The sequence below is a fragment of the Xenopus tropicalis genome, chromosome 5 (assembly GCF_000004195.4).
Source record: "Xenopus tropicalis strain Nigerian chromosome 5, UCB_Xtro_10.0, whole genome shotgun sequence".
Taxonomy (NCBI): Eukaryota; Metazoa; Chordata; class Amphibia; order Anura; family Pipidae; genus Xenopus; species Xenopus tropicalis.
The window spans coordinates 38437297-38464179 of record NC_030681.2 but is presented as its reverse complement, the minus strand read 5'-3'; the positions used below and the strand labels follow the sequence as shown (position 1 = coordinate 38464179).

General features: G+C 40.1%; 1 protein-coding gene across 3 annotated transcripts in view; it reads right to left on the bottom strand.

Annotated features, from left to right (window-relative positions):
• Window positions 1–26883, bottom strand: part of mertk (MER proto-oncogene, tyrosine kinase) — a 56373-nt gene that overhangs the window by 10902 nt on the left and 18588 nt on the right. For 2 of the 3 annotated variants that reach the window (XM_002940398.5, XM_004914695.4), the window contains 6 exons: window positions 25431–25517; window positions 20492–20607; window positions 17777–17960; window positions 16091–16242; window positions 5262–5412; window positions 4004–4157 (listed from right to left, as the gene is read on the bottom strand). In XM_002940398.5, the coding sequence (XP_002940444.2) occupies window positions 4004–4157; window positions 5262–5412; window positions 16091–16242; window positions 17777–17960; window positions 20492–20607; window positions 25431–25517 (844 nt within the window). The remainder of the gene's footprint in view (window positions 1–4003; window positions 4158–5261; window positions 5413–16090; window positions 16243–17776; window positions 17961–20491; window positions 20608–25430; window positions 25518–26883) is intronic. The other variant, XM_004914696.4, reaches the window with a different exon arrangement.

Here is a 26883-nt window from a genome sequence, read left to right as displayed (position 1 = left end):
ACAGCCCCTCAATAAACTAGGAATTGATTAATATGTCTACACTGGCAACAACACAAGACATGGGTGTAAAATGTCATATAGGTATGAGACCTGTTATCCAGAATGCTCAGGACCTTGGGGTTTTTTGGATCTCCAGACATTAAATCTACTAAGAAATCATTAAAGGAGAAGGAAAGTTACAGTCACTGGGGGGTGCCAAAATGTTAGACACTGGGGGTGCTCCTGTTAGGAGAAAACTGCACCATAGAGTGAAAAGCCAAACTTTAACAAAAAAGGCAGCTATTTCCAAAAATTGGAGCTTTTCAGAGCTCAGAACCGACCCCATACCTATAAATACATATATATACAGTGGCTTGCAAAAGTATTCGGCCCCCTTGAACTTTTCCACATTTTGTCACATTACAGCCACAAACATGAATCAATTGTATTGGAATTCCACGTGAAAGACCAATACAAAGTGGTGTACACATGAGAAGTGGAACGAAAATCATACATGATTCCAAATATTTTTTACAAATAAATAACTGCAAAGTGGGGTGTGCGTAATTATTCTGCCCCCTGAGTCAATACTTTGTAGAACCACCTTTTGCTGCAATTACAGCTGCCAGGCTTTTAGGGTATGTCTCTACCAGCTTTGCACATCTACAGACTGAAATCCTTGCCCATTCTTCTTTGCAAAACAGCTCCAGCTCAGTCAGATTAGATGGACAGCGTTTGGGAACAGCAGTTTTCAGATCTTACCACAGATTCTCAATTGGATTTAGATCTGGACTGTGACTGGGCCATTCTAACACATGGATATGTTTTGTTTTAAACCATTCCATTGTTGCCCTGGCTTTATGTTTAGGGTCGTTGTCCTGCTGGAAGGTGAACCTCCGCCCCAGTCTCAATCTTTTGCAGACTCCAAGAGGTTTTCTTCCAAGATTGCCCTGTATTTGGCTCCATCCATCTTCCCATCAACTCGGACCAGCTTCCCTGTCCCTGCTGAAGAGAAGCACCCCCAGAGCATGATGTTGCCACCACCATATTTGACCGTGGGGATGGTGTGTTCAGAGTGATGTGCAGTGTTAGTTTTCCGCCACACATAGCGTTTTGCATTTAGGCCAAAAAGTTCCATTTTGGTCTCATCTGACCAGAGCACCTTCTTCCACATGTTTGCTGTGTCCCCCACATGGCTTGTGACAAAATGCAAACGGGACTTCTTATGGTTTTCTGTTAACAATGGCTTTCTTCTTGCCACTCTTCCATAAAGGCCAACTTTGTGCAGTGCACGACTAATAGTTATCCTATGGACAGATTCCCCCACCTGAGCTGTAGATCTCTGCAGCTCGTCCAGAGTCACCATGGGCCTCGTGGCTGCATTTCTGATCAGCGCTCTCCTTGTTCGGCCTGTGAGTTTAGGGGGACGGCCGTGTCTTGGTAGGTTTACAGTTGTGCCATACTCCTTCCATTTCTGAATGATCGCTTGAACAGTGCTCCGTGGGATGTTCAAGGCTTTGGAAATCTTTTTGTAGCCTAAGCCTGCTTTAAATTTCTCAATAACTTTATCCCTGACCTGTCTGGTGTGTTCTTTGGACTTCATGGTGTTGTTGCTCCCAATATTCTCTTAGACAACCTCTGAGGCCGTCACAGAGCAGTTGTATTTGTACTGACATTAGATTACACACAGGTGCACTCTATTTAGTCATTAGCACTCATCAGGCAATGTCTATGGGCAACTGACTGCACTCAGACCAAAGGGGGCTGAATAGTTACGCACACCCCACTTTGCAGTTATTTATTTGTAAAAAATGTTTGGAATCATGTATGATTTTCATTCCACTTCTCACGTGTACACCACATTGTATTGGTCTTTCACGTGGAATTCCAATAAAATTGATTCATGTTTGTGGCTGTAATGTGACAAAATATGGAAAAGTTCAAGGGGGCCGAATACTTTTGCAAGCCATTGTATATATATATTCTGTATTTACATAACAAGATAATATGAGATTTTATTAATAATATCCAATAGCAAAAACATTTTTACCCCTTGTCCAGCTAATTTAACAATATTTCAGATCTGTATCTACCCTGAAATGGCTAAATTGTGATGCCCTGTAGGACAAAAGAATTACAGTTAAATGAATTGCAATAATTAGCAGTTAGTTAATTAGGGCCCTTGAAATGTGCAAATAGACAACACATTTGTACATCAGATATCTATCTATCTATAGTGATGTCATGATGTCCATCTGATCTTATAAACTAAAGGGCAGAATAGAAAACCTCGGCAGCAGCAGAAAACAAAAGGAACAGTGGGAAGAAACTTAAACAAATTTAGTTCAAGATTTGCAAAATGTCCTTTATGTCAATTAAAAAATATTTTTCCATGAGACTTGTAAATCACAGTTGACCTATAGTATATAGGAAATTAGAGTTTTACACCTGCTGAAATGTGTTTTTTTTTTATGAGTCACAGAGTACAGGCCTACTGAGGAAAACAGAATGAGTAACTCGTTAGCTGCTCCATTCATTTCCTTTCCATTCCTGTTTGGCAGTGCTTATACTGCCGCTCTGCCGCTGTCTTATCATTAACTGAGTCACTGCCATTGCGTGATAAGAACTGCAAAGTCACAACTATTGTTAGAGTTATTTTATTATGCCTCATGGTCCTCAGAAGACGGATATGAATGTTATGTTCAACAACATAGTTGTGAATAACACCAATTTTGATCTATTTATTTTTGCTAGGAAAAAGCACAGCATTGCCTTATAAGTATCACCAGACTAGGGCCTTCCTGCTGTTGCTGCTAAACTACAGCTCTCATGTTTTTAGTTGTAGATGCCATATGTCTAGTTTTTCAGGGAGCTGTCCAGTTCACAGCCTTCTGTCCAGTATTTTGAGTTGCATAACCTGGACAATATTCCATCCAAGTGCATGGCATTATAGCCCCTGCTAACAGTGACCACCCTGTCCCCAAAGTCATTGGTCCACCACTTATACCACAGTCCTGCCCCCAACATCACTGCCCTGCTCCATAACGTCAAAGCCCCAATCACCTTTGTCTGGGTTTTGGAAATCCTAGTTGTAGTAAAACACTAACTGGTGATGCACAAAAAGAAAACTTATTTACAGAAAATATACAATATTTATATATGGCTTGCCTTTCAGAAAAATAAGGCAGTACTTATCCTTTACACCAGGGATCCCCAACCTTTTTTTACCCGTGAGCAACATTTAAATGTAAAACATGTTGGGGAGCAACACAAGCATTCTATGGGATGACCAATAAGGGCTGTGATTGGTTATTTGATAGCCCAATGATGACTGGCAGGAGGCTCTGCTTGGCAGTACACATGGTCTTTATGCCTCCAAATCTTCTCTTCAAGTCAGAAATTAAAAAATGAAAACCTGCTTTGAGGCCATTGGGAGCAACATCAGAGGAGTTAGTGAGCAACATGTTGCTCACAAGCCACTGGTTGACGATCACTGCTTTACACAGATTATTTATCCCCCCGCTTCTATCTATCATCTATCTATCTACAGTGGTGCTTGAAAGTTTGTGAAACCTTTAAAATTTCCTATATTTTTATACGGCTTAGACTTGAAACATCATCTTTCAAACAAGCCCTAAAAGTAGACGAAAAGAAGAAAAAAAGAAAACCTAGTTAAGCTAATGAAACAAAAATTATTATATTTGGTCATTTATTTATTGAAAAAAATGATCCAAGAACATATCTGCGTGTGGCAACATTAAGTGAATCCTTAGGATTATTATATAATTTGAAGGTGGAATCAAGAGTCTGGTGTTTTCAGTCACTGGGATGACAATCAAGTGTGAGTGAGAGACCCTGTTTCATTTAAAGCACAGGTATCCAGCAAAGCCTAATCTCACATACAACACATTTGTGGGTGTGTATTTTTTATTTATTTAACATCTACTACTGTAGCAATATGTACAGTACCACTATCGTCTACAGCTGTAATAACATGTTAGTCACATTGCTTTTGTGAGCTCACCCAAATTCTGTTTCCTTCTTCCTTCTAAGACACATGACCACTCCATATATGAGCAGCAAGAGAATCATTAGGCTGCAGATGAAGCCAAGCAAAATCACATAAGGACTGACATTTCCTGGAGCTGGAGTAGAAGAAGTGGCTGAAGTTACTGAACCTGGAAAACAGTTATGATGTGTTTATAATTTTACACAATATTAGTTCTGGAAACAGAGCCATTCCTGGGGTGCCAGCATCCTCTCTTCTTCAAAACATCTGAGTCTGCCATGGAAAAGATATAGGGAGCTCTCTCTCTCTGGTGTAACTACAATACAGCAGAACCTACGGTGGGGGGGGGCAGGAGACAGGGGTCCTGACCACATGCTCTGCTGTATAAAAAAAATCCTCCCCAGCCTGGACCTTTGTATACCTGTGCAAACTGATGCTGTTGAATTATGCCACTATTTGACTGTCTGCCTGTGAAGCAGAGACCAGTTCCCCATCCCCTCTTAAGGTCCCCATACACGGGCCGATTATAGCTGTCGATATCGGTCCCTTGGACCGATTCGGCAGCTTATCGGCCCGTGTAGGGGCAGAACCGAGGGGCCTGGCCGACCTATATCTGGCCTTCGTAATGCCGCGACCCTTTAATACAGTTCCTCATGTTGTGGTGACCCCCAACCATAGAGGAGTGGTGTCTCGGTTCCTAAGACCATTGGAAATATGTGTCCGATGGTCTTAGGCGACCCCTGTGAAAGGGTCATTTGACCCCCTAAGAGGTCCCAACCCACAGGTTGAGGACCGCTGCTTTAAAGATTTAACTGGGAATTCAAGTCCCTGAATCCATCTCATCACAATAGAACAACATAAGGCAGGGGTTGCATTACACTGTAAGACTATGGGGGGGTTGGGAAATGGTTTTTAAAAGTAACATGGCTTCCTTTCAATTTTTGGAATCCTATCTGTGTAAAAATATATATATAAATGCACTGATATTCATTTCTGGAAGTTCAGATAGTGTCTACAATAAGTCCAGCTGAATAAGCTCATATCATGAGGCATAGGGGCAGATTTACTAAAACTCTAAAATTTCTCATTTTTTGTCATTTTGACCCATAGTAAAGGGACAAAAAAGTAGAAAATAAAATTCAAACATTAGTAAATGGCCACCGTAGTGTTACTGCTGATTTTATTAAGTGATTATTTCCCCCCTCTTAATAGGCAAAGGCAAACCAGGCATAGGTTTAGGGGTTTTAGATATCAGTATTTTTACGTTTCTTACCATCTCCTGGGATGAGAAGTTGCACTGGCAGACTGTAGGGCCCAACGCCTCCATTTGTACGAGCTGCAACAGTTACAGTGCAGGTTGCATTGGTGGCTTTGATGGGAAGAAATGCAGCAGTAGAATTGGAGTACACAGAATATTCATCTTCCTAAAATTAAGAGAAAACATAAAAACTACTGATGTGGCAAATTATTCAGTGACTGGAGAATGGCTGTAACACATAAGATTCATGCAGGTCGTATTTAACATTTTATAGTGTAAGTTGCAAATATAATCTCAATGTAGGAATTATATGATTTAACTACAATATTCAAGAAATGAAGTTGTTGGCATTACTGGACCTTTAGGCCTATAGTGCAGCACTTTGTGCAGTTTGCCCGCCATATTTTAAGACCATGGAAAATCAGTGGGCTAATCACTCAATCTCAGCCCCAATTGGCAGTCATAAAAGATCTGTAACATCAACAAACAATTGTTTATTTGTTGGCACATTAAAAGCAGTGGAAATCTGCATGCAGTAGCCCTTTTGCATCACGTCACATTTATTAGACAATTCTCACACTGTTTAAAATGTATGAGCCACCATTAACCCCCATGGAGAAATATGTCTATATCATATAACCAATGTTGTTATTGTATTTCAAGTTAACAGCTTTGGAGTAACCACAATAGTGATGAAACCACTGGACATGTTAAGGGTAATGGCACACGCAATGCTTTTTAGTAACCAAAACAAAACTTGGCACCAAATCCTTAAACCACTAATTTTCAAAAACAGTCCTGTGTCCTGTGTGCAATTACCCTAAGACCTATATATTTCCACTACAACCCGTGGATGCAGAATAATTACTGAGAACTGTATATATATATCTATATAACACTATGATTAAGTCAGGCTGTTTTAATTACCCTCCAGAACCAATGCCATAAATCCCATGGCCTATACAATGCAGAAATGATAGTGCATGCCTGCAATACAACTGTGCCATGAGAAACCAGAATATTCACTGCACAGAAAGTCAGCTATAAAGCCTTTGGCTTTCTGAAAATGGAAAATTATTTGTTTTTCCAAAAAAGGAATTGCTTGTTTGAGATACTAAAAAAACATGATTTATTGTTGAGGAAGAAAATGTTCCAATTCTACAGAAGCAACAATCCAAGCTGGGATAAAATATTAAAGCAAGCAAGAATGAAGAGAGGAGATTACTTACATATCTAAATGTTAATTTTGTTACATTTATCCATGTTAATAATAAACAAATTGAGATGTAATGACTGGAATAACATGTCACAATAATGTTTTGGGGTTTTTTTGTAATTACAGTGTGATATTTAAAATCCAAATGGAACACCACATGGTTTGACTGACTGGTCAGGTAAACTACATGACTTGTCATGTCCTCTAATTGCAAACCACTGAGCAGGTCGTTCCAAGCCCCACTAGTGACAGGGCGGTGTTTGTTTATATAGTTATGCCAACCACAGCATCTCCAATGACATCAGAGAAGGTGCGGACGTGAGTATATAAAAATGGCACACAGGACAATTGGGAATGGAAGTGTTATATATATATATATATATATATATATATATATATATATATAGTGTAGAGAAGGATACAGAAAAAAACAGAGATACTTAGCTTGACATCTGCTCCTATTTATCCTTTCATATAGCATGACTTATTTTAGCAGTACTTACAGTATATATCAAAAACACCACATTGCCATTTAAGAAATGCACTCAAATGACATGCACAGTCCTGGCCCTCCTGGACATATGTCTCTGTGTTCTAAACTATGTAATCTCTGATTGATTTATTTGTGGGCTATATAAAGAATAAATCCTTATACACATAACTTACTTGGTTAGGAGACTAAGCATCACTAAGTAGGGGTAGTTGCAAAAATGTTTTTGCCCCTTCAAAAAAACATATCTGGAAATATTGAAGGGTGCTTATGCACCTTTAAGCGCACTATACACTTAGAACTTCCACCTACCAGTCTGTCTTGCATCTGAAAGCCCTTCTTACTATACAAGGGTGCTTTGTGAAAGGGGCATAATTATCTACATCACAAGGACAAAATATGGGGTAGCTTCAATTTCACTGTTTAGCTCAAGAGATACATTTTTTGTGGTTAAATCAACAGGCAAAATGTATGTTCAGCAAAAGCCCTATTTATTGAACTCATATTAAAAATCCTGTATTATACCCCCTTAAGTGGTATCCAAAAGAATTCCCAGTCTCATCCATGTCCGACCCTTTACACTGAGGGCACAAACTGCACCTTAGTGTGCCATTCCCTGTCAAGAATAATTCTGTTTGCCTTATGCCAAAGGCACAAAGATTTGCACCTGACTGAGGCAGGTTTTCTTTTTAACATGGCACCTTGCTCCACAATAAGTTGATACAACTTATAAAAGGGCTAAAGGCCCCCATACACGGGCCGAGAGAAGCTGCCGATATCGGTCCCTTGGACCGACTCGGCAGCTTATCTGCCCGTGTAGGGGCAGAAACGAGCGGACTGGCCGACCAATATGTGGCCTGAAATTGGCCAGATATCAATCGGCCAGGTTAGAAAATCCAGTCAGATCGGGGACCGCATTGCCTCGTTGATGCAGTCCCCGAACCGACTGCCCCATTGCCGCCTATATAATCCGGTTAATCGGATTATTTTTTTTTGTTAACTTCAAGCTCCCCGATATTGCCCACCCGTAGGTGGGGATATTGGGGGAAGATTCGCTCGCTTGGCGATCTCGCCAAGCGAGCGGATCTTACCGTGTATGGGGACCTTAACCTTCTACATGTTCAAAACAAAACTCTGAGCCCTTTTGCTAACATAAAGGCATTTATGTAGATTGTAAGCTCTTTTGGCCAGGGCTCTCTTCACCTCTTGTATCGGTTATTGATTGCTTTATATGTTACTCTGTATGTCCAATGTATGAAACCCACTTATTGTACAGCGCTGCGGAATATGTTGGCGCTTTATAAATAATAATAATAATTTTACTTCATCTGAATGCTGTCCAGTAGATTTATATTGGACAGCACAAGTGCCTGGGGAACTGGCATGTATAAGCATAAAGTGGTGCCAAATAGTGGAAAAAATTAAAAATGTGCCAGTGCATTATACTCCTCTAAATATAAAATGTATGTGCTTGAAAAAGATGTGTTTCACCTGATTTACTGAAAATTTCCCCCAGAACCCTACTAGTCCCGCCCATTCATTCCACTTCCTGCTCTTTCCTTTTTGAGGCACAACCAGCAGCTACACTGACCTGATAGGGAACTGAAGCCTGTCTTTGCTTGTGTAGCTGATGGGTTGTGATTGGCTACCCCCCTCCTACTGTGCATCCGGCAGGGACCGTTATAGGAAACATGGACAGTGACCGTAGCAGATCTTTAAGGAGCTCCAATAAAGGGGCCATATTTAACAATAATGATCATTTTTAGCTCAGAATGAAACCAGCACTTATTATTGATTATTGCCTACAATAATCAGTTATGCCATCTCACATTTTAATTAAAATATTTCTAAATAGGTGAAATAGAAAAGATGCAGTTCTCCTTTTGCAACCATTTATTAATAAGTCCCTTCATTCCTTTATTTCATCAAGTTTTTGTACCTGACCTCATCTAACAGATCTTTCTCTCACAATAATAGCACGCTCAAGAACAGAATTGTTTTTGTCCTATTCGAGCCGTTAATCTGCTGTAATAATGAAAGCGGGAATGCCACATTGTAGGAAGGAGTACTTTTCTTTTTTTGTAAAGCAGTGTCACCAGACCAAGTGGGAACATCGGATTACACGGCATTGCTGACATTTCAGAGAAAAAGCCACTAAACAAAAACAAAGCAGCGACTAACAATGGGGCATGTGATAACTGGGTTACACACTGCCAGGAATAACTGTTATTATTATTACAGTATTTCCATAATGCCACTGTGAATATCTCCTGCTGGGTAACTGTATATATATATAAAAAGTATATTAGAAAATGATCTGTTACTTTAAATAACCTTGAGTCAAGACAAACCCATAACCTGGATTATCTCTCTTTATAATTAGCTAAGCTTTCAAGCATTCCTATTAGTCAAGATTTTCACAATCCCACAATAAAATGCAAACTGATGTAACTGTAGGCCAATATCTGTTTTAATAATAATTGGAATACTTGGGGGGGGGGGGGGGGGGGGATGCTGTATAAAAGGTACAGTACCTTCTAAGACAGTGATCCCCAACCAGTGGCTCAAGGCCAATATGTTGCTAACAAACCCCTTGGATGTTGCTCTCGGTGCCCCCAAACCAGGTAGTTATTTTTATATCCTGACTTGGGGGCAAGTTTTGGTTGAATAAAAACAAGATTTACTACCAAATAAAGCCTCCTGTAAGCTGATAGTGTGCATAGAGGCCCCTAATAGCCAATCTTAGCCCTTATTTGGCACCTCCATAAACATTTATGATGCTTGTGTTGCTCTCCAAGTCTTTTTACATTTGACTCTGGCTCACGAGTAGGAAAGGTTGGGGATCCCACAAAAGGGTCAGATTGGGCCAGAGGTAGTTAATGTAGTCGTACAACATGCCTAATAAATTCACATTTGCCAGAAACTATAAAACAGAACTATGGTAGTAAAACTAGATATTCATGAAGGAGCCTATGTATTATGCTGTGCAAAATGAAATCCGTCCGAACACCAGGTTTGACGCTGTTATTTCCGGCAGAAGTTGCTCCAAGGAAAACACAAAGCGAAGTATGACAATGTATGGCAAATTTTGGCACCAATTTTAAGCCTGCCTAAAGTGCACAATACACTGTCCTGCTCATATTTATTATATACTATATACAGCACATATAGGGGCACATTTATTTAAGTACGACAGGTACAAAATACAAAAAAATCGTATTTGGTCGTGCTGTGCGTATTTTCAGCGACATTTTCATACCTTTGCATGACTTTTTCGTACTTTGCGACAAAATTGTATTGTCGCCCTGAGTATGAAAGTTTCGGATTCATTCAAGCTTCGGTATCGTGACTTTCCTTGGGTCAGGTTGGAGCTGCAGAGTGCCATTGAGCCCTATGGGAGACTTTCCTTGGGCCAGCTTGGAGCTGCAGAGTGCCATTGAGCCCTATGGGAGACTTTCCTTGGGCCAGGTTGGAGCTGCAGAGTGCCATTGAGCCCTATGGGAGACTTTCCTTGGGCCAGGTTGGAGCTGCAAAGTGCCATTGAGCCCTATGGGAGGCTTTCCTTGGGCCAGGTTGGAGCTGCAGAGTGCCATTGAGTCCTATGGCAGACTTTCCTTGGGCCAGGTTGGAGCTGCAGAGTGCCATTGATTCCTATGGGAGACTTTCCTTGGGCCAGGTTGGAGCTGCAGAGTGCCATTGAGCCCTATGGGAGACTTTCCTTGGGCCAGGTTGGAGCTGCAGAGTGCCATTGATTCCTATGGGAGACTTTCCTTGGGCCAGGTTGGAGCTGCAGAGTGCCATTGAGCCCTATGGGAGACTTTCCTTGGGACAGGTTGGAGCTGCAGAGTGCCATTCAGCCCTATGGGAGACTTTCCTTGGGCCAGGTTGGAGCTGCAGAGTGCCATTGAGCCCTATGGGAGACTTTCCTTGGGCCAGGTTGGAGCTGCAGAGTGCCATTGAGCCCTATGGGAGACTTTCCTTGGGCCAGGTTGGAGCTGCAGAGTGCCATTGAGCCCTATGGGAGACTTTCCTTGGGCCAGGTTGGAGCTGCAGAGTGCCATTGAGTCCTATGGGAGACTTTCCTTGGGCCAGGTTGGAGCTGCAGAGTGCCATTGAGCCCTATGGGAGACTTTCCTTGGGCCAGGTTGGAGCTGCAGAGTGCCATTGAGCCCTATGGGAGACTTTCCTTGGGCCAGGTTGGAGCTGCAGAGTGCCATTGAGCCCTACGGGAGACTTTCCTTGGGCCAGGTTGGAGCTGCAGAGTGCCATTGAGCCCTACGGGAGACTTTCATTGGGCCAGGTTGGAGCTGCAGAGTGCCATTGAGCCCTACGGGAGACTTTCCTTGGGCCAGGTTGGAGCTGCAGAGTGCCATTGAGCCCTACGGGAGACTTTCCTTGGGCCAGGTTGGAGCTGCAGAGTGCCATTGAGCCCTACGGGAGACTTTCCTTGGGCCAGGTTGGAGTGCAGAGTGCCATTGAGCCCTACGGGAGGCTTTCCTTGGGCCAGGTTGGAGCTGCAGAGTGCCATTGAGCCCTATGGGAGACTTTCCTTGGGCCAGGTTGGAGTGCAGAGTGCCATTGAGCCCTATGGGAGACTTTCCTTGGGCCGGGTTGGAGCTGCAGAGTGCCATTGAGTCCTATGGGAGACTTTCCTTGGGCCAGGTTGGAGTGCAGAGTGCCATTTAGCCCTGTGGGAGACTTTCCTTGGGCCAGGTTGGAGCTGCAGAGTGCCATTGAGCCCTACGGGAGACTTTCCTTGGGCCAGGTTGGAGTGCAGAGTGCCACTGAGCCCTATGGGAGACTTTCCTTGGGCCAGGTTGGAGCTGCAGAGTGCCATTGAGCCCTATGGGAGACTTTCCTTGGGCCGGGTTGGAGCTGCAGAGTGCCATTGAGCCCTACGGGAGACTTTCCTTGGGCCAGGTTGGAGCTGCAGAGTGCCATTGAGCCCTACGGGAGACTTTCCTTGGGCCAGGTTGGAGCTGCAGAGTGCCATTGAGTGCTATGGGAGGCTTCCAAAATCATGCACAGAAGGATCAAAGTCGGAAAGATTTTCCCGCCATTTCCGATCGTAAAAATGTTGTGACTTTCGGATACGATATTATCGTGGCTGATTTTTTTGTAAGCATTTTCGTGATATTTGCAATCGTCAGAAATTATCGTATCTAATCGGAATTTTTCCCATTTTGGGAATCAAACTCCTACTTTCATGAATGTGCCCCATAGGGTGAATTTAAGCATAATGTCCCCTATGCTGCTGTGCCTTGCTGCACTATAAGATTCAAAGTTCTGGTTAAAAAAACAGTAGCTTCTCCTTTAAAGTTAAAAAGCACTAGAAATATAAAGCCACAAGTTTATTCACATCATTCATACGACCCACAGAAGCATTTCAAAATAAATTTTCAATTTTAAGTCAAAGTAATTTTCAAGATATCTTGAGCTAGCAAAGCAAATAGATATATAATGTATTTGGCCTGTTCTTTTATTTCGTAGTTTGGGAATTTCTGATTGATGCCAACTAGAGAGTTCCCATTGGGCAATAAAGGACATTGCAGTACCAGCAGTTGCAGGATCTCAGAAAAGATATTCTTAGTAATCAATTTTCTATTCCTTCTCTGGAAATGCTTAGGAAATATCATATATTTTACTGTCAGGCTCAAGTCAAGATTGATCAGACGAGTAAGTCATTTGATGACATGACAATTCAAGGCATTTTAAAGGAAGAGTAACACAAAAAAATGAAAGTGTTTTAAAGTATAATGAACTGAACAGTACCTTATCTTTCATTCAAACTAAGATTCCTTAATGGAATAAGAACTCCTTATTGGATTAATCCTATTGGGTTTAATTAATATTTTAATGATTTCTTAGTAGACAAAGTATGTAGATCCAAATCTGGAAAATCTCAGGTCCCAAGCATTCTGGATAACAGGTCCCATATCTGTACTACTAAACTATGCTTTGAGCTTTTGGAATTATGGTAAATTCGCTTCCAGAGCCTTTACTCATGATCAGTGACAACTTGGCAACACAGTCATGTTAACAAACCAAAAAAAAGTGAAAAAAATTCTTTGGATATGCCAAATAAGGACTGTGATTGGCTATTTGGTATCCCCATGGGGACTGCTGGCCTGCAGGAGGCTCTGCTTGGAGTAAAACTGTGTCTCTGGGCTTCCAAAACTTATCTCCACTGCATTAAAGGGGATGAAAACCCAAATCCATCAGCTGATTTTTGAGGCTGCACACGTATAGACAGACAAGTACAGTGGGAACACTGCTCAAATTATATGGAAAATCTCTGTGTGCATCCTGTGGCCAACTTTAGATTTTTTCATTAAAAATAGCAGGAGCCTTTTCTGGGCAATTTGCATAAACAAAATGTGACTTTAATTAAAACAGAGAAGCAACAGCACGATGCCACCTATCATGTGCCCAAGACAAAACAAAATAATTTCAAGTGAATTAAATGACCGGAAAATCCCAAGATAAAACAATAACAGTGCTGCTGGTGGTAAACCACAATTTTCCTTTTTAACAGTTGAGGATGAAGAAAAACATGCTGAGTGAGTTTTTTTCAGCGCCTTAAGAGGAACACAGAACACTGAGTCACAGGTCACACTTCTGGCCAATAGGAGACTTCAGCTCTTTTATGTTGGTCACAAGTCATAACATTTTTCCAGTACAGTAAAGTGCAGCATTACATGTATGTATATATGATTTCTTTATACCTGACATATAGGATGGCCACTCTAGGGGAGAGCAAGAGGCTCTATAACTGCTGGACTGGATTTTTAGGGCTGGCATACAGGCCAGATATGGGTTTGGACTTACACCATGTAACTGTGGCCAATTTAACTGGGAGAAGAGGGAGCACCTCTAGGCATAAAAAATAAACAGGGCATAATTCCAATTTAAGGGAGGTGGTAAGTACAGGGATCACTGTACTTAAGCACCACTTAAAGGAGAAGGAAAGGCTAAGTCACTTGGGGGTGCCAAAATGTTAGGCACCCCCAAGTGACTTAGATCGCATACCTTCTACCCCGGGCTGGTGCCCCTGTACGGAGAGAACAGCACCAGCCCGGGGTAGCAGTGAGCGCTTCCTCCTTCCTTTTCGCTTGCGCGCGCATGTGCAGTAGAGTGAAAAGCCGAACTTAAACAAGAAAGTCGTCTTTTCACTCTACTGCGCATGCGCCGGCCGACGGATTTCGGCGGCAGAAGAGAGAGGAAGGAGGAAGCGCTTCCTACAGGTACCCCGGGCTGGTGCTTTTTTCTCCTAACAGGGGCACCAGCCCAGGGTACAAGGTAAGTGATCTAAGTCATTTGGGGGTGCCTAACATTTTGGCACCCCCAAGTGACTTAGCCTTTCCTTCCCCTTTAACAGGAAAACTGAGTGCAAGAAGCCTTAGGCATTAGTGTGTAGAATAAATGGGTGCACTGAACTTTACACAAAAGTATTACAGGTATGTTATCCATTATCTGGAAACCTGTTATCCAGAAAGCTACAAATTACATTAAGGCCATATCCTGTAGACTTAATTTTATACAACTAATTCTGATTTTTAAAAATGATATCCTTTATCTCTGTAATAATAAAACTGTACCTTGTAGTTGCTGGTAACTAAGCTGTATGAATCCATTTTGGTTGCAAACCAATCCTGTTTATTTAATGTTTAAATTATTCTTAGCAGACTTAAGGTATGGAGATCCAAATTATGGAAAGACCCCCATACCCGAAACACCTCAGGTCCCATAACCGATGGTGACTATGCCCGCCCAATATCGCTCACCCATAGGATCTTACAGTGTGTGTCCACCTTTTAGATTTAAGTTTAAATCTAATTGCTAATTGGTTGCTATGGGCAACTTCACCGGTGATGTTTGTCTCCAGTGTTAAGAAAAACACCCCTTAGTGTGTTTTCAGAACAGCTCTTACATAAAGTGACATATTGTCTCCCAGTTTGTGCATTAGAGATCTAGGCTTGATTGTAACAAACAGCCCATTTTGCTTATTTTATAAAAGGTGCAAAGTTTGCTATAGGTCTAGTCACCTGTACCAGCTAATCAGCAGGTAGCAGCAGGGCTCCTACACCTGGGCAAACATTGTAACATATGGGGGCATAATGAAAGGAACTGGCAATCCAGGCAGTAGTCAATAGCAAAGCTATGTAAATCCTAGCTTGCTACTCAGAAGCTGGGAACAGTTAGCGCCTACTCCTCTTGACCTTCTGTGCAGAACATGCATCTGGACCACAAAAGAAAACAAAAGTACTAACTGAGCACCAAAAGGTCACTGGGATGGACTGGGTTCGCAAGAAATAAATATATGAAACAGCTGCGTTGCTACACAACCACTTAGTGTTCTCCTCACACCTACTACACAACACTGAGGGGAGGCTGTTTCCAGCCAAAGCAATACTTTCTGCCAAATGAAGACTCCAAAATAAAATTTCCCATGTGAGATGCAACTATAATGTTCCAGGATGCGGCTTTCAGCTGGGATTTTTTTGTCCTGCCTTTGCCAAGTCTATAGAAGGGCAATGAAACCTAATTGGTGCCACCAGAATCTTACTATTGTAACTGACCCCATGTAAAAAATAAATGCTTTGTAAAACTACACATTTGTTGTTATTGCTACTTTTTATTACTCATCTTTCTATTCAGGCCGCCTCCTATTCATTTCCAGCCTCTCATTTAAAAATCAGGGCATGGTTGCTAGAGTAATTTGGACCCTAGCAACTAGATCCCCAAACTGGAAAGTTGCTGAATAAATAGGCAAATAACTCAAAAACCATAAATAATAAAAAATGAAAAACAATTGCATATTGTCTCAAAATATAATTCTCTACTACATCATACTAAAAGATCAGAGGACTCTGACATGCAGTGACGTACCTATACGATCCTGTGCCCAACGGTGAGTGCAAACAGTGAGAGACAAGGCAAGGGAAGTGATGTCACACCAAGCTAATATGGTATCTGCTATATTAAACAAACAGAAAGCTTCTAGGGTTGTTTACTATAGTAAAGCATTCTACAGAATAAGTTTAGCATACTAGCTTGCACTAGCTAATCAAGCGGGAGTACACCATGTCAGTAGCTTACATTTTTTATTGGCATAAAATAAAATTCTAGTCTACTTACTTTACGTCCATACACTTTCCATTTGTGTATTATTGTATAACCCAGGAGTTGTCCGTTCATCTCCGCAACTGGAGGACTGACCCACGACACTTCAAGAACGGAATGGGAGTTATTTACTCCCACTGTTAAATTCTGGGGAGCAGCCGATGGAGCTGGAGAGAAATATTTCCATTTACAGTTAACATAAATGAAAATGAAAGAAGGAAGCAGAGATATCTCCTGGGATCAAGCAGTTCATTATCTAGTTGATTTGGACAGTGGATATCTGACAAAGGGCATATTCAGTCTAAGGACAGAACCTCATTTCATGATGTATTTTATAAAAACACCTTCAGGTTAACTGTTAGTATGTTATAGAATGGAATATTCTTAGTAACTTTTCCAAAGGTCTTCATTTTTTATTTTCCATAGTTTTTAAATTATTTGACTTCCTCCTCTGACTCTTTCCAGCTTTCAAATGGGGGTTACTGACCCCAGCAGCCAAAAACCCTTGTCCTGTAAGGCTACAATCTTATTGTTATTGTGACTTTGTATTCCTTATCTTTCTATCTAGTCCTTCCTCTATTTATATTCCTGCCGTGCTTGCTTTTGGCCGCAGCTGACAGTTTGTGGTAGACAGCGAGGTTTAATGTAGGCAAGGGGCTGGGGACGTTGGACTACACATATTTCGCAGTGCGGCACCCAAAGGCCACCTCATTCTCGCAACCCTTTCCCCTCCCCAAGGATCACGTGTATGCACAGATACAGAACACTGGGGACGGGGCGCGCTGAAGTTTTTTGCACGTCACGTCCACAATGCTCCGTGAGCACATTTTACTTGCGGCCGGGTGACATGCCGCCCCTAAATTATGTATAGTAATAACGAGAATGTTTAATGTTAGGTTTCACATGTCATCTATAGGGCTCAAACACAGGTCCTCATTCCTTGAGAATAAACATTTTAGTGTGCCATGTCCCTGAATATGGTTCTGGGACAACCCACTTTATTAAATATCCTCGAAGTGTGTTATGTGATATATAGCACAATAAAATGCTTATTTACAATAAATTATGACCTGCATTGAGCCTTTTGCTTCTACATAAACCTTTGATTAATTATATATTACACTGGCAATAGAAAGGAACATTGCATGTGGACCAAACACCAAACAGCACCAAAAAGCAATGCAAACAGGGGCGTTGCTGCCATGAGTTGAGTTAAGAAACTCCCCTCAAGCATCAGCATCCACGTAGATACCAGGGGTGGCAAAAAGTGCAATTGCATTCTCTGCACTAACAATGTGGCCCATGTGGACCCCCTCTGGTGCAGGAATGGTAAGTGCTGGGGGCATCAAAGGAGCCACCTAAGGGCGGCTCATGTCATGGAATCACCCCTGCATACAAAAGATGCCTTGGAGCCCTGAGCAGTAGCTGCGGGTCTCAGCCTGAAAGCAAGTTAGGATGAGATTTTGGGAGAATGCATTTTGTTTTCCTAATTACTAACAAATTCTCTGTTTGAAGGTCAGTTATAGCGAGATTTGGGGTTAAATGCTTATTTGGTCTTCTAGATGTGATTAATTATCAAAATGTTTTTAAATACTGACAACTTTGCTATGGTCCCTAATTAAATGTTGGTTGGGTTTAAACCTGAAAAGTCCTAATATCTCTGTAGTAGAGAAACTGTTGTGGTTGTCTTACAGTACTTACGCCCTTCTGTTGTACTATTAACAATCCACAAGCTTGAAGAAGACCAGCCCACTTCATTCTTACAGGAGATGCTAAAGTTATATTTGGAAGATGCCTTTAATCCACCAATCTGATATTCATAGGGAGGCACTGGGGTGTTAAAGTACCTTGTGTTGCTAGCATTGCTTTGTAGCATTTCCTTCATCTGCAAATGAAAAAGAAAATAAAAATAAAAAACATAGCTCTTTGTATTTTAATCGGTCCCAAATATTTTAAAATGGGTGAGAAGAATGCAAAAGGCTTAAGGGGTATATTTGTCATGCTGTGTAAAAAGTGGAGTAAAACATCACCGGTGATGTTGCTCATAGCAGCCAATCAGATGCCTTGCTTTTCTAACTGTTGAAATCTAGTTGCTGATTGGTTGCGCTGGGCAACATCACCAGTAATGCTTCACTCCAGTTTTTACACAGCATGATAAATATACCCCTAAGGAGTGCCCAATAATCATGCCACCTATGGCAAGTGTTGTATTCTGTGACCTATTTAGGGATAGTATTCCTATCTTTCTGCCCTATATAAAATATTGGCATTAAGCATCATTTTTACCTGCCTGTTGATGGGTATCAGTATCTTGCGATTTTGGCACATCTAAGTATTATATCTTCTATATAACTATGTACTTTACAGCAAGAAGTCTTTGCTTTTTATATTATTAAGCAGAGAGTTTTGCTCCCTGAAAAAATATCACTGGCAACAATACACCATCTAAAATGTAGTTATAATAATAAAAAACTATATGGTATAGCCAAAACATAAGATATAACCAAACATATTCATTAAATTCAAAATGTCATTGCTCCTGGCAGTTGGTTTTAATACAGGTATCGGAGCCCTTATCCAGAAACCCATTATCCAGAAAGTTCCAAATTATGGAAAGGCCATCCCCCGTAGACTCCATTATAAGCAAATAATTTAAATTTTTTAAAATAATTCCCTTTTTCTCTGTAGTAATAAAACAGTACCTTGTACTTGATCCCAACTACGATATAATTACTCCTTATTGGAGGCAAAACAATCCTACTGGGTTTAATTACAGTTTAGATCATTTTTTTAGCAGACTTATGGTAGGAGATCCAAATTACGGAAAGACCCCTTATCTAAAAAAAAACCAGGTCCCGAGCATTCTGGATAACAGGTCCAATACCTGTACATCAGGTGTTATGTAATAAAATAGTTTGCACAGGTACAGTAACCCATAGCGACCAATTAGCAAATAGCAATGACAAGGCAAGTGACAAGTGTTTAAAAGCACACATGGGCAAAATGAAAGTTTTTTTACCACCTATGGGCAGGGGTGTTCCTGACCCCTTGGCTGCCCTGAGGCGGCTCCTGTGATGCCACTCCCCCAGGCAGCTTTTTTGCCGCCCCTGGTAACTTGGGGGTTGCTGTGTCCTGAGGCGAGTTTATCAAATTGCCTCTTTGCACAAGCACCCCTGGATATAGGGTTTGTGTCAGCAATGAAAATAAATCTTAGCAATGGGAGTAACCACTCACTGTGAATAAAATAGGGATATTTCAAGCAAAAGCCCAAATTCCAGTTTACCAGCTACACCCTTTCCTGTGCCTCACAGAGAATGCAGGAAACAGCATCTTTTATAAAGCTTCCTGCACAGCGCTGGAACAAAGGAATATTGCTTGAGCTCTGAGCAAAATATTAGCTTCATGTTTTTCTTAGCAAATCCACAGGGCATTTAGTTTGTCTTCCTTTGTCCCCGCTTTAGACATAACTTTCAGTTCCCCCCACAGGCCCAGTCTCCGATGTGACTATACATGGCACATATTCACATATTTTGTTTTACTTTCTATTTGAGAGCAATAAGCCATTTCCATGAAAGAGCAGTCAGGTGGGTGGTCTCTATGAATGAGTCACTTTTTTCTTAATATTTACACACTTTTTTGGGTTTCTGTTTGTTGAATATTGACACTGCCGTCAAACAGATTGGAGGTTTACAGGTATTTATATATTCAGTGGAAGGGCATAAGGGGGATTAAGTTATATCTTGCCCCACTCAAAGTCAGCACCTGCATTCTAGATGAAGAATGTCAGTGAAATAGATAATTTCTTTGTATATATTCATTAAAAATAACATATACAGGTATGTGATCTATTATCCATAATGCTTCAAATATTTAAAGAATAAATAAACCCAATATGATTGCAATTACCATCAATTACCACCAAGTTCATAGTACTGTTTTATTATTAGATAAGAAGGGAATCATTTTCTGCACCTTCGAAATTGATATTGGAATATACAAAACAGAACTGCCAGCCACCCTTACCCCCACTTATAATGCAAATATGTTCACTTTTTAACTCTTAACAGCACCCAGAGCACTGGACACTTTATGCGGGGGAGATTTAAACTTGAAAAATGTCCTGTGTTGCCAGACCTCAGGAACTAGCAATCAAATGCAGATCAGGCTGGGTGGCATGATTCCCCTAAAATCACCCTAGGCTCGGGCCCTTGTGCCCTTCCCACAAATCTAGGTCTGCCCTCTACGATTCTCTAACTCCAACCCTGGCTAACCTCTGCTGGCAGATTAGTTAGATATATGGTCTTTCATGGCCAACATAACAATCAACTAAATTAAATAACTTTATTACATATAATTGATATTTGATATGATGTTTATATAACTGAATTCCATTGATAGCTTCATCACCACATTTACCTTTATAATGCAGACACTCAGTGGAGAATAACCATCAAATCCAGGAATCCAGGATATTAAAATACCATGTGCCGTTCTATTTATAACATCGACCTTAATTGGTGGCGATGGGATACCTATGAAAAAAAAAATAAACATACAAGAAACTCCCCAACATTTTAACATCACAGATTCTGCGTTTGCTAACAGTATGTTAATGTTGAAGTCTTCACTGTTACCCCAATACACATGGGGCTTCCCCTTCCACATATTTTTGTTACCAGTGCTTTCTTTTCTAAGGCAGCCCTAGTCATAGATGAACTGACTGAGCAACTGTTTTTTGCACTTTGCACCCAGCCCCATATAAAATTAATGCATACATACAAAAAGGCAAAATATACCTACAAAAAAAACAACTGCAAGCAAACATTTGTTTTAGAGAACTTTGTTAAGAATGTTCTTTTTCTTTTGATAAATATGCTCCTATATAGTCTACATTACAGATTATACCCCTTTTAGGTAACCACGCAATAAAGGAATTCAGGGAGTTGTGCTTCAGGAAATACTGTATGTTAAAATATCTTCATAAACAGACAAACATTGGGGATACCCAAATGAACCAGGAAAGAGAAGTCTTATGATGTTACATTAAACTTATACTGTTCTGCTACTTTCATAAGACAGTCTTTACCACTTTTTGTTTTTGCAAATAGGGGAAGCCATTATCATTTGCCTGTGTCACTCATTAGTCAGCAGATTGCCGCTATACCAAGAACAAGAAGTGAAAGAAAACCTTCCCCATCTGTCCTATTGATAAGTCATATGAGAATTCATATTTCCTCTCAAAGACATTTTTTTAAAAAAAATGTTATAGATAAAAGGGCAATGATTTTAAACTTGGAGCCTTTCTGTTGTAGTAGACTATAGAAGGGTTACCAGATCACTTGCACCCAGTCCTGCACTTAGTAAATAACCCTCTTCATTCTTATCATCCCCTGCCCCAGTTTACAAGCTGAGTTCCCCTTTGCCTTGTTTGCAGCAGGCTTATATGCCTGCACTATAAAACCCAAATAACAGACATGGCTTTCTCTTTGCGCCACAGAATGCGTGGCGTTACAGAGCTCTTTAAATTAAATAAACAAGGCAGCTTAGCTTTCTAAACTCTCAAGGATGTCATCCTATTATATTATGGCACATTCCCAAGGATTGAAGGAAAAAAAAGCCAGCTTAAACAAGTCTCCCATTAATCCCCAGATCAGACAGGCAACCCCTTAACAATAAGGTAACTGTCAGAGGCCGCCGTACACCAGGGGTTTGTTTATTTGGTTCTATTCAAAGACAAAATGTGGTTCTGCTGAAACTGATTTGAGAGTGCACCAAAATATGTATGTCTACTTATTAAAAACAACTGCTTTTGGCAGGGTATAGCTGCCCTTAACCTTTGTTAAGCTTTAGTCTTTCTTAGACTTGAAGAAGGTCTAACACTTAAAAAATGTTTGGCCTATAAATGCTACTCCTTACTTTCTTATCTAAGAAAACTCTGAATTACAAGAATGCCATTTCCTTTTTCTTTGTAATAATAAATCAGTACCTTGTAATTGATCCCAACTAATGTGCAATTAAACCTTTTTGGAAGCAAAACAATCCTATGTTTATATGGTTTTTTAGTAGGCTTAAAGTATGGAGATCCAAATTAAGGAAAGACACCTTATTTGGAAAACCCAAGGTCCCAAACATTATGGATAACAGGCTGTACCAGCCCAGGGCAACCATAGCCATAACCATTTGGCAGTGACGATCTGTGCTTTTGAACATGTCCTCTGTATCTCCCTATCTTCTTTTTTGCTTATTCACAGCATATATATATATATATATATATATATATATATATATATATATATTATAACACAGTCATTACATGGCAGCTTTTTAGAAATCAGACCTGTAGCATAAGCTTCTATGACAGATGAACCTAATTTTCTACTTGATGATTTTCAATGACCACCGTTATACAGCTGCTAAACCTCTCTGCTGGTACAGTTCAGTATACAAAATAGAATGTGCCAATAAACAAGGCAGCTTCTTTCCCTGTTTTAAAAGAGGATGGATACACAAGATTTCTATAAAGAACGTTTTTTGCAGTGTTTTTTTCACGCAAAACGAACTGAAGATATTTTTCCTGTTGTGTTTTTTGTGCATCAAAAACTGAAATTTCACCACAAGAAAAATACAGTGGTTTTGCAAATTTTTAACAATGCAAAACAGGACAGATTTGCTCATCACTGCTCTTAATATTTGCACCCACATATATATTACGTGTGTACTGAATTCTTTACCAGAAATTCTTCCAATTACCTAATTGTCAAATTTGATCCTACAATTAACAAAAGATAACCTGGAGTTACAAATGAAGAATGTAAAACAAAGTAATGGCATATTTCACTACCTGGCACACTTTTACCAGATGCAACATATTGAAAAATAGTTCTGTCTGAACAGAGAATTTCATTTAAAAATGGCACCACCCATCTCAATGCCATGCTTAAATTCCATACTTCAATGGAATAAATATTTGGAAGCATTTCAAATGAGAAAATAAATCAGTTTGCATAAAGCTATTCCATAAAACGGTTGAAAGGAAATCATTTTCTCCTATTGTTGTTCAGATGTGTGATTGATGTATTCATCACTTCCTCTGGAATGAAGTGAATGTAGAAGTTAGTAGAAGAAGGAAACAATGATTCACTGCTTCCTTAAATACAGTGTAAATTAGAAATTCAAAAGGCTGTCTAAATTACTGTAAAGCATATGTAAAGGCAATTTCCACAAGTGGCATCCATAAAAAGCAATTCACATGTAACAGTCATTAAAAATTATTTATTTATGCCTATAAAGTTTTAATGTTGATAGTACGCCTTAGGTGTGATTTTTCTTACGCAAAGAATTAGGCTGTTGTTTTTTAGTAAAATCACCTAGAACAATGACCTGAAATCTGGTCCAGGTTCATTACTGAACCTAAAGCTTGTGAAGAGTGATCCCAATCTTATCACTAATTTATACATAATTTAAATACCTGTTTTTTTAATTATATATAATTTATCATACATACATTATGGTGGTCATAAATTGTGCAGCTGAATGTGCAACGATATTGGCACTCTGTTTGTCTTGGCTTTAGTAAACCTAATAATCCTCACATTAGACAATAACAGATAAAAGCACTGGTTTCCTATTACTTTGGTTTTAACTGGAAATTTCAAACAGCACTGCAAATCGAAAACATTTTTGTGTGCTATTTAAAGGAAAAGTACATGGCAGTTAAACTCTAATGAGATTAAGCCCATGTCAGTACGAATATCTGTCCAGTAAGGGGTGTACAGAAATTGTAGTCTGCTTATTCTTGAACCTGCAAAGGAACTGGTGAACATACCTTTGTAATATCCTCCCAACAAGTACAAGGACAGATTATAAAGTCTGAATAAAATGCTATTACACTGCCCCATCAGTCTATCCTTATAATATGTACACTATGTGCAATTCAGTCAATAAAGACATTTTTGAGGATGGAGTTTGTCTAAAAAACTTCCTCTACTCCCCAATTACTTTGCAGAAAACAACATAGTAAAAGACTCTCATATAGTTGGGAAGAAGCACAAATTCACCAAAACGCATAGAAAATGGGTGTAATTTTAGATGATTTCAGCTACTACAAAATGAAGTTACCAAGGTGCCAAAAATTGTCTTATTTGCCAATTGCCTAAGAAATGCAAACTGTGGCCCACATAGGGGGGCTTGGAGCAGTGGGTTGGGGACTGATGATAAAGATGAGACTTAGTTAGAATGCCTATTATAGAATGTCTTTTATCTTTGATAGACCTCAGGAAGCCCACATTAATGGTCAGTTAAGGTGGCTATACACCAGTGGTATCCAACCAGTGGCTTGTGAACAACATGTTGCTCCTAGTGGTCTCAAAGTAGGTGCTTATTTTTGAATTCCTGGCTTGGAGGCAAGTTGTGGTTGCATAAAAACCAGGTGTACCTGCCAAACTGATCCTCCTCTAGGCTGCCAGTCCATAGAGGGAATACCAAAAAAGGAACTTTTTTATGTTTGTGTTGCCCTCCAACATATTTTACATTTGAGTGTACCTTACAGGTAAAAAAGGTTGAGGATCCCTGCTATACACAGTACAATTACGCTCTTATAGTGACCACTGGTAGCAGTAAAGATTGTTTAAAAAGCTGAATCATCACATATGTAGGTAGAAACATAAGAATTCTACCTCTATCTTATGATTCAGCATAAATGTTTTGCCGATGTTTGGGAACCTTCAAAGGTGCCCGTTAAAAAATTTCCATCCTGTCCAATCGGCAAGACAACCCATATAAAAGTCTTTTGCCGAGGTTGTTCGCCTAGTCTCCTACCATACACCATACATACAGGTTCGGGTTGAACTCAGCTCTTTAATTTATAGGCGCGCACCCAACACGCCTATGTAGTGTGTGTATGGCCACCTTTAGAGGGGTATTTGGGGATGAGCAATTCTTTACCCACCAGTTGTAACTGCAACAGGATGGCTGACATTTCAGTGTTTTCATTACTTTGTTACTGTGTGGGGCCATGAACAAATATTGAACCTCAAAGGGGACCTGAGCCTGAAAACTGCTGCCTAAAACAAAGTAAGAAAAAATGACTATTTGTAACGATTGTTCTCCTACAACAATAATAACATTACCATTGGAAACACTTAATAAAAGGATCCTTAGAATTCCCTCTATAATTTATAAATGAAAAGGTTCTGCTTTAGGATATAAAGAGCTACTTCTAGAGCTCTACACAGCTATAAAACTAGTGTAATATTTAACTTAACCTTGTAACTTGACCTAGGAAACCCTTACAAGCAGAATTACTGAATGTTAATCATCATGGAATTGTACTTTTCCTCAGAAAGCTTAGCCATACCTTTTATATTGATCCTTACATCATTGGACACAGTCAGGCCTTTCTTGTTGTGTGCTTCACAGCTGAATATTGCAGGTTCTTCCAGACCTGTTAGAGACAGACAAAAATTATAGGTTTTACTTGTTAAATCTAGAAAAAATAGATCCCCGCAGCAATTGCTTTGCTTGTGTGCTGAACATACCTTTGCCCATTGTTTAATTATAAAAAATCAATGGTTTTTGTTATTTCTTGAGCTAAACAGGGCAAATGGGGAGGTTAAGCTATTCCATGTTTGTTCTTTGTTAGGTAGATAATTAGATTACCAGTATAAAACCCCTCCGTTTCCCATTTTTTGTGACTTTTTTGATAGCAGGAGACCATTATGTGGCAGCATTATCTGTTTACTGGTAATCTAATTATCTGCCTCGCAAGTACCAAAATTGGTGAAGCTTCAGTTTCCCTGTTTGTCCTCTTCAAAAAATAACAAAATCCATACATTTTTCCTGATTAAAACAATAGTCAAAAATACGTTCAGTACAAGCACTACTCATTGCACTCATGTCGAACAAGAGGATATACTGCCCCTTTAAAGGGTGCAAACTTATGCACAGTGGAGCATTACCATAGTATATCCAAGCAGTCTCCCAGGGCCTATTATTAATCGGAGGTCTATTGTTCATTGGTGGCCCTTGTGCCCAAATTCACCAATCTTCACTTCACAATCTTTGTCATGCTGGGCCAAATTGGGCTGATCCAATCATCTTGCCCTCTGGCCAGCAACCTTTTTATATTGTAGGCCTATGCAGTCCTGTGGGAAGAGGACTGCAGTAATGGTCAAATGTTGTCCTTTCCCAACTAGATTTTCAAATCAATCTGGCAGATTATCAGTCAGCAGGCCACATACACAGACCAATAAACAATAAGCTGCCAATAATGGGCTGCCTGCATATGCCCAGCTTCAAGGGCTGAGACCACAGTGCATGTGCCACAGCAATAAAACAGGGAACCTTTAAACATGCAGATGCTTAGATTGGTCTACTATTTGGCCCTGCAGCATGGGCTTCTACAGGGGTTACCTTTGAAAGCAACAATCTGGCAATCCTACTGATAAATGCAATGGAAATTTCTTTCATGAGCTCAACAGTTAATAAATGTCTCCCCTTACACTGAACTTTCAGCCACAAAAGGAAATAAAGTTCTGCCAATTTTCCATGCTATTAAAAAACGTTTTTATCATGACGGTAAAATAAGCCAAACGTTTGCAAGTAGAATAGTTAAATATTTATAAATAGAATGTAACAGAGAACTTCTTAAAAGAACCGAGAATCTAGTGCGCAGGACACAGACTGAGTATAAACTGAGCTAAGGTACAGTAAATATAATAAAAGTAGGGAAAATAGCAGTCAGGAGTGTAAAAATCACTAGTAATATTGCACAGTCTCTCTATTTGGCTCCTATCCCAGCAACATGCTTA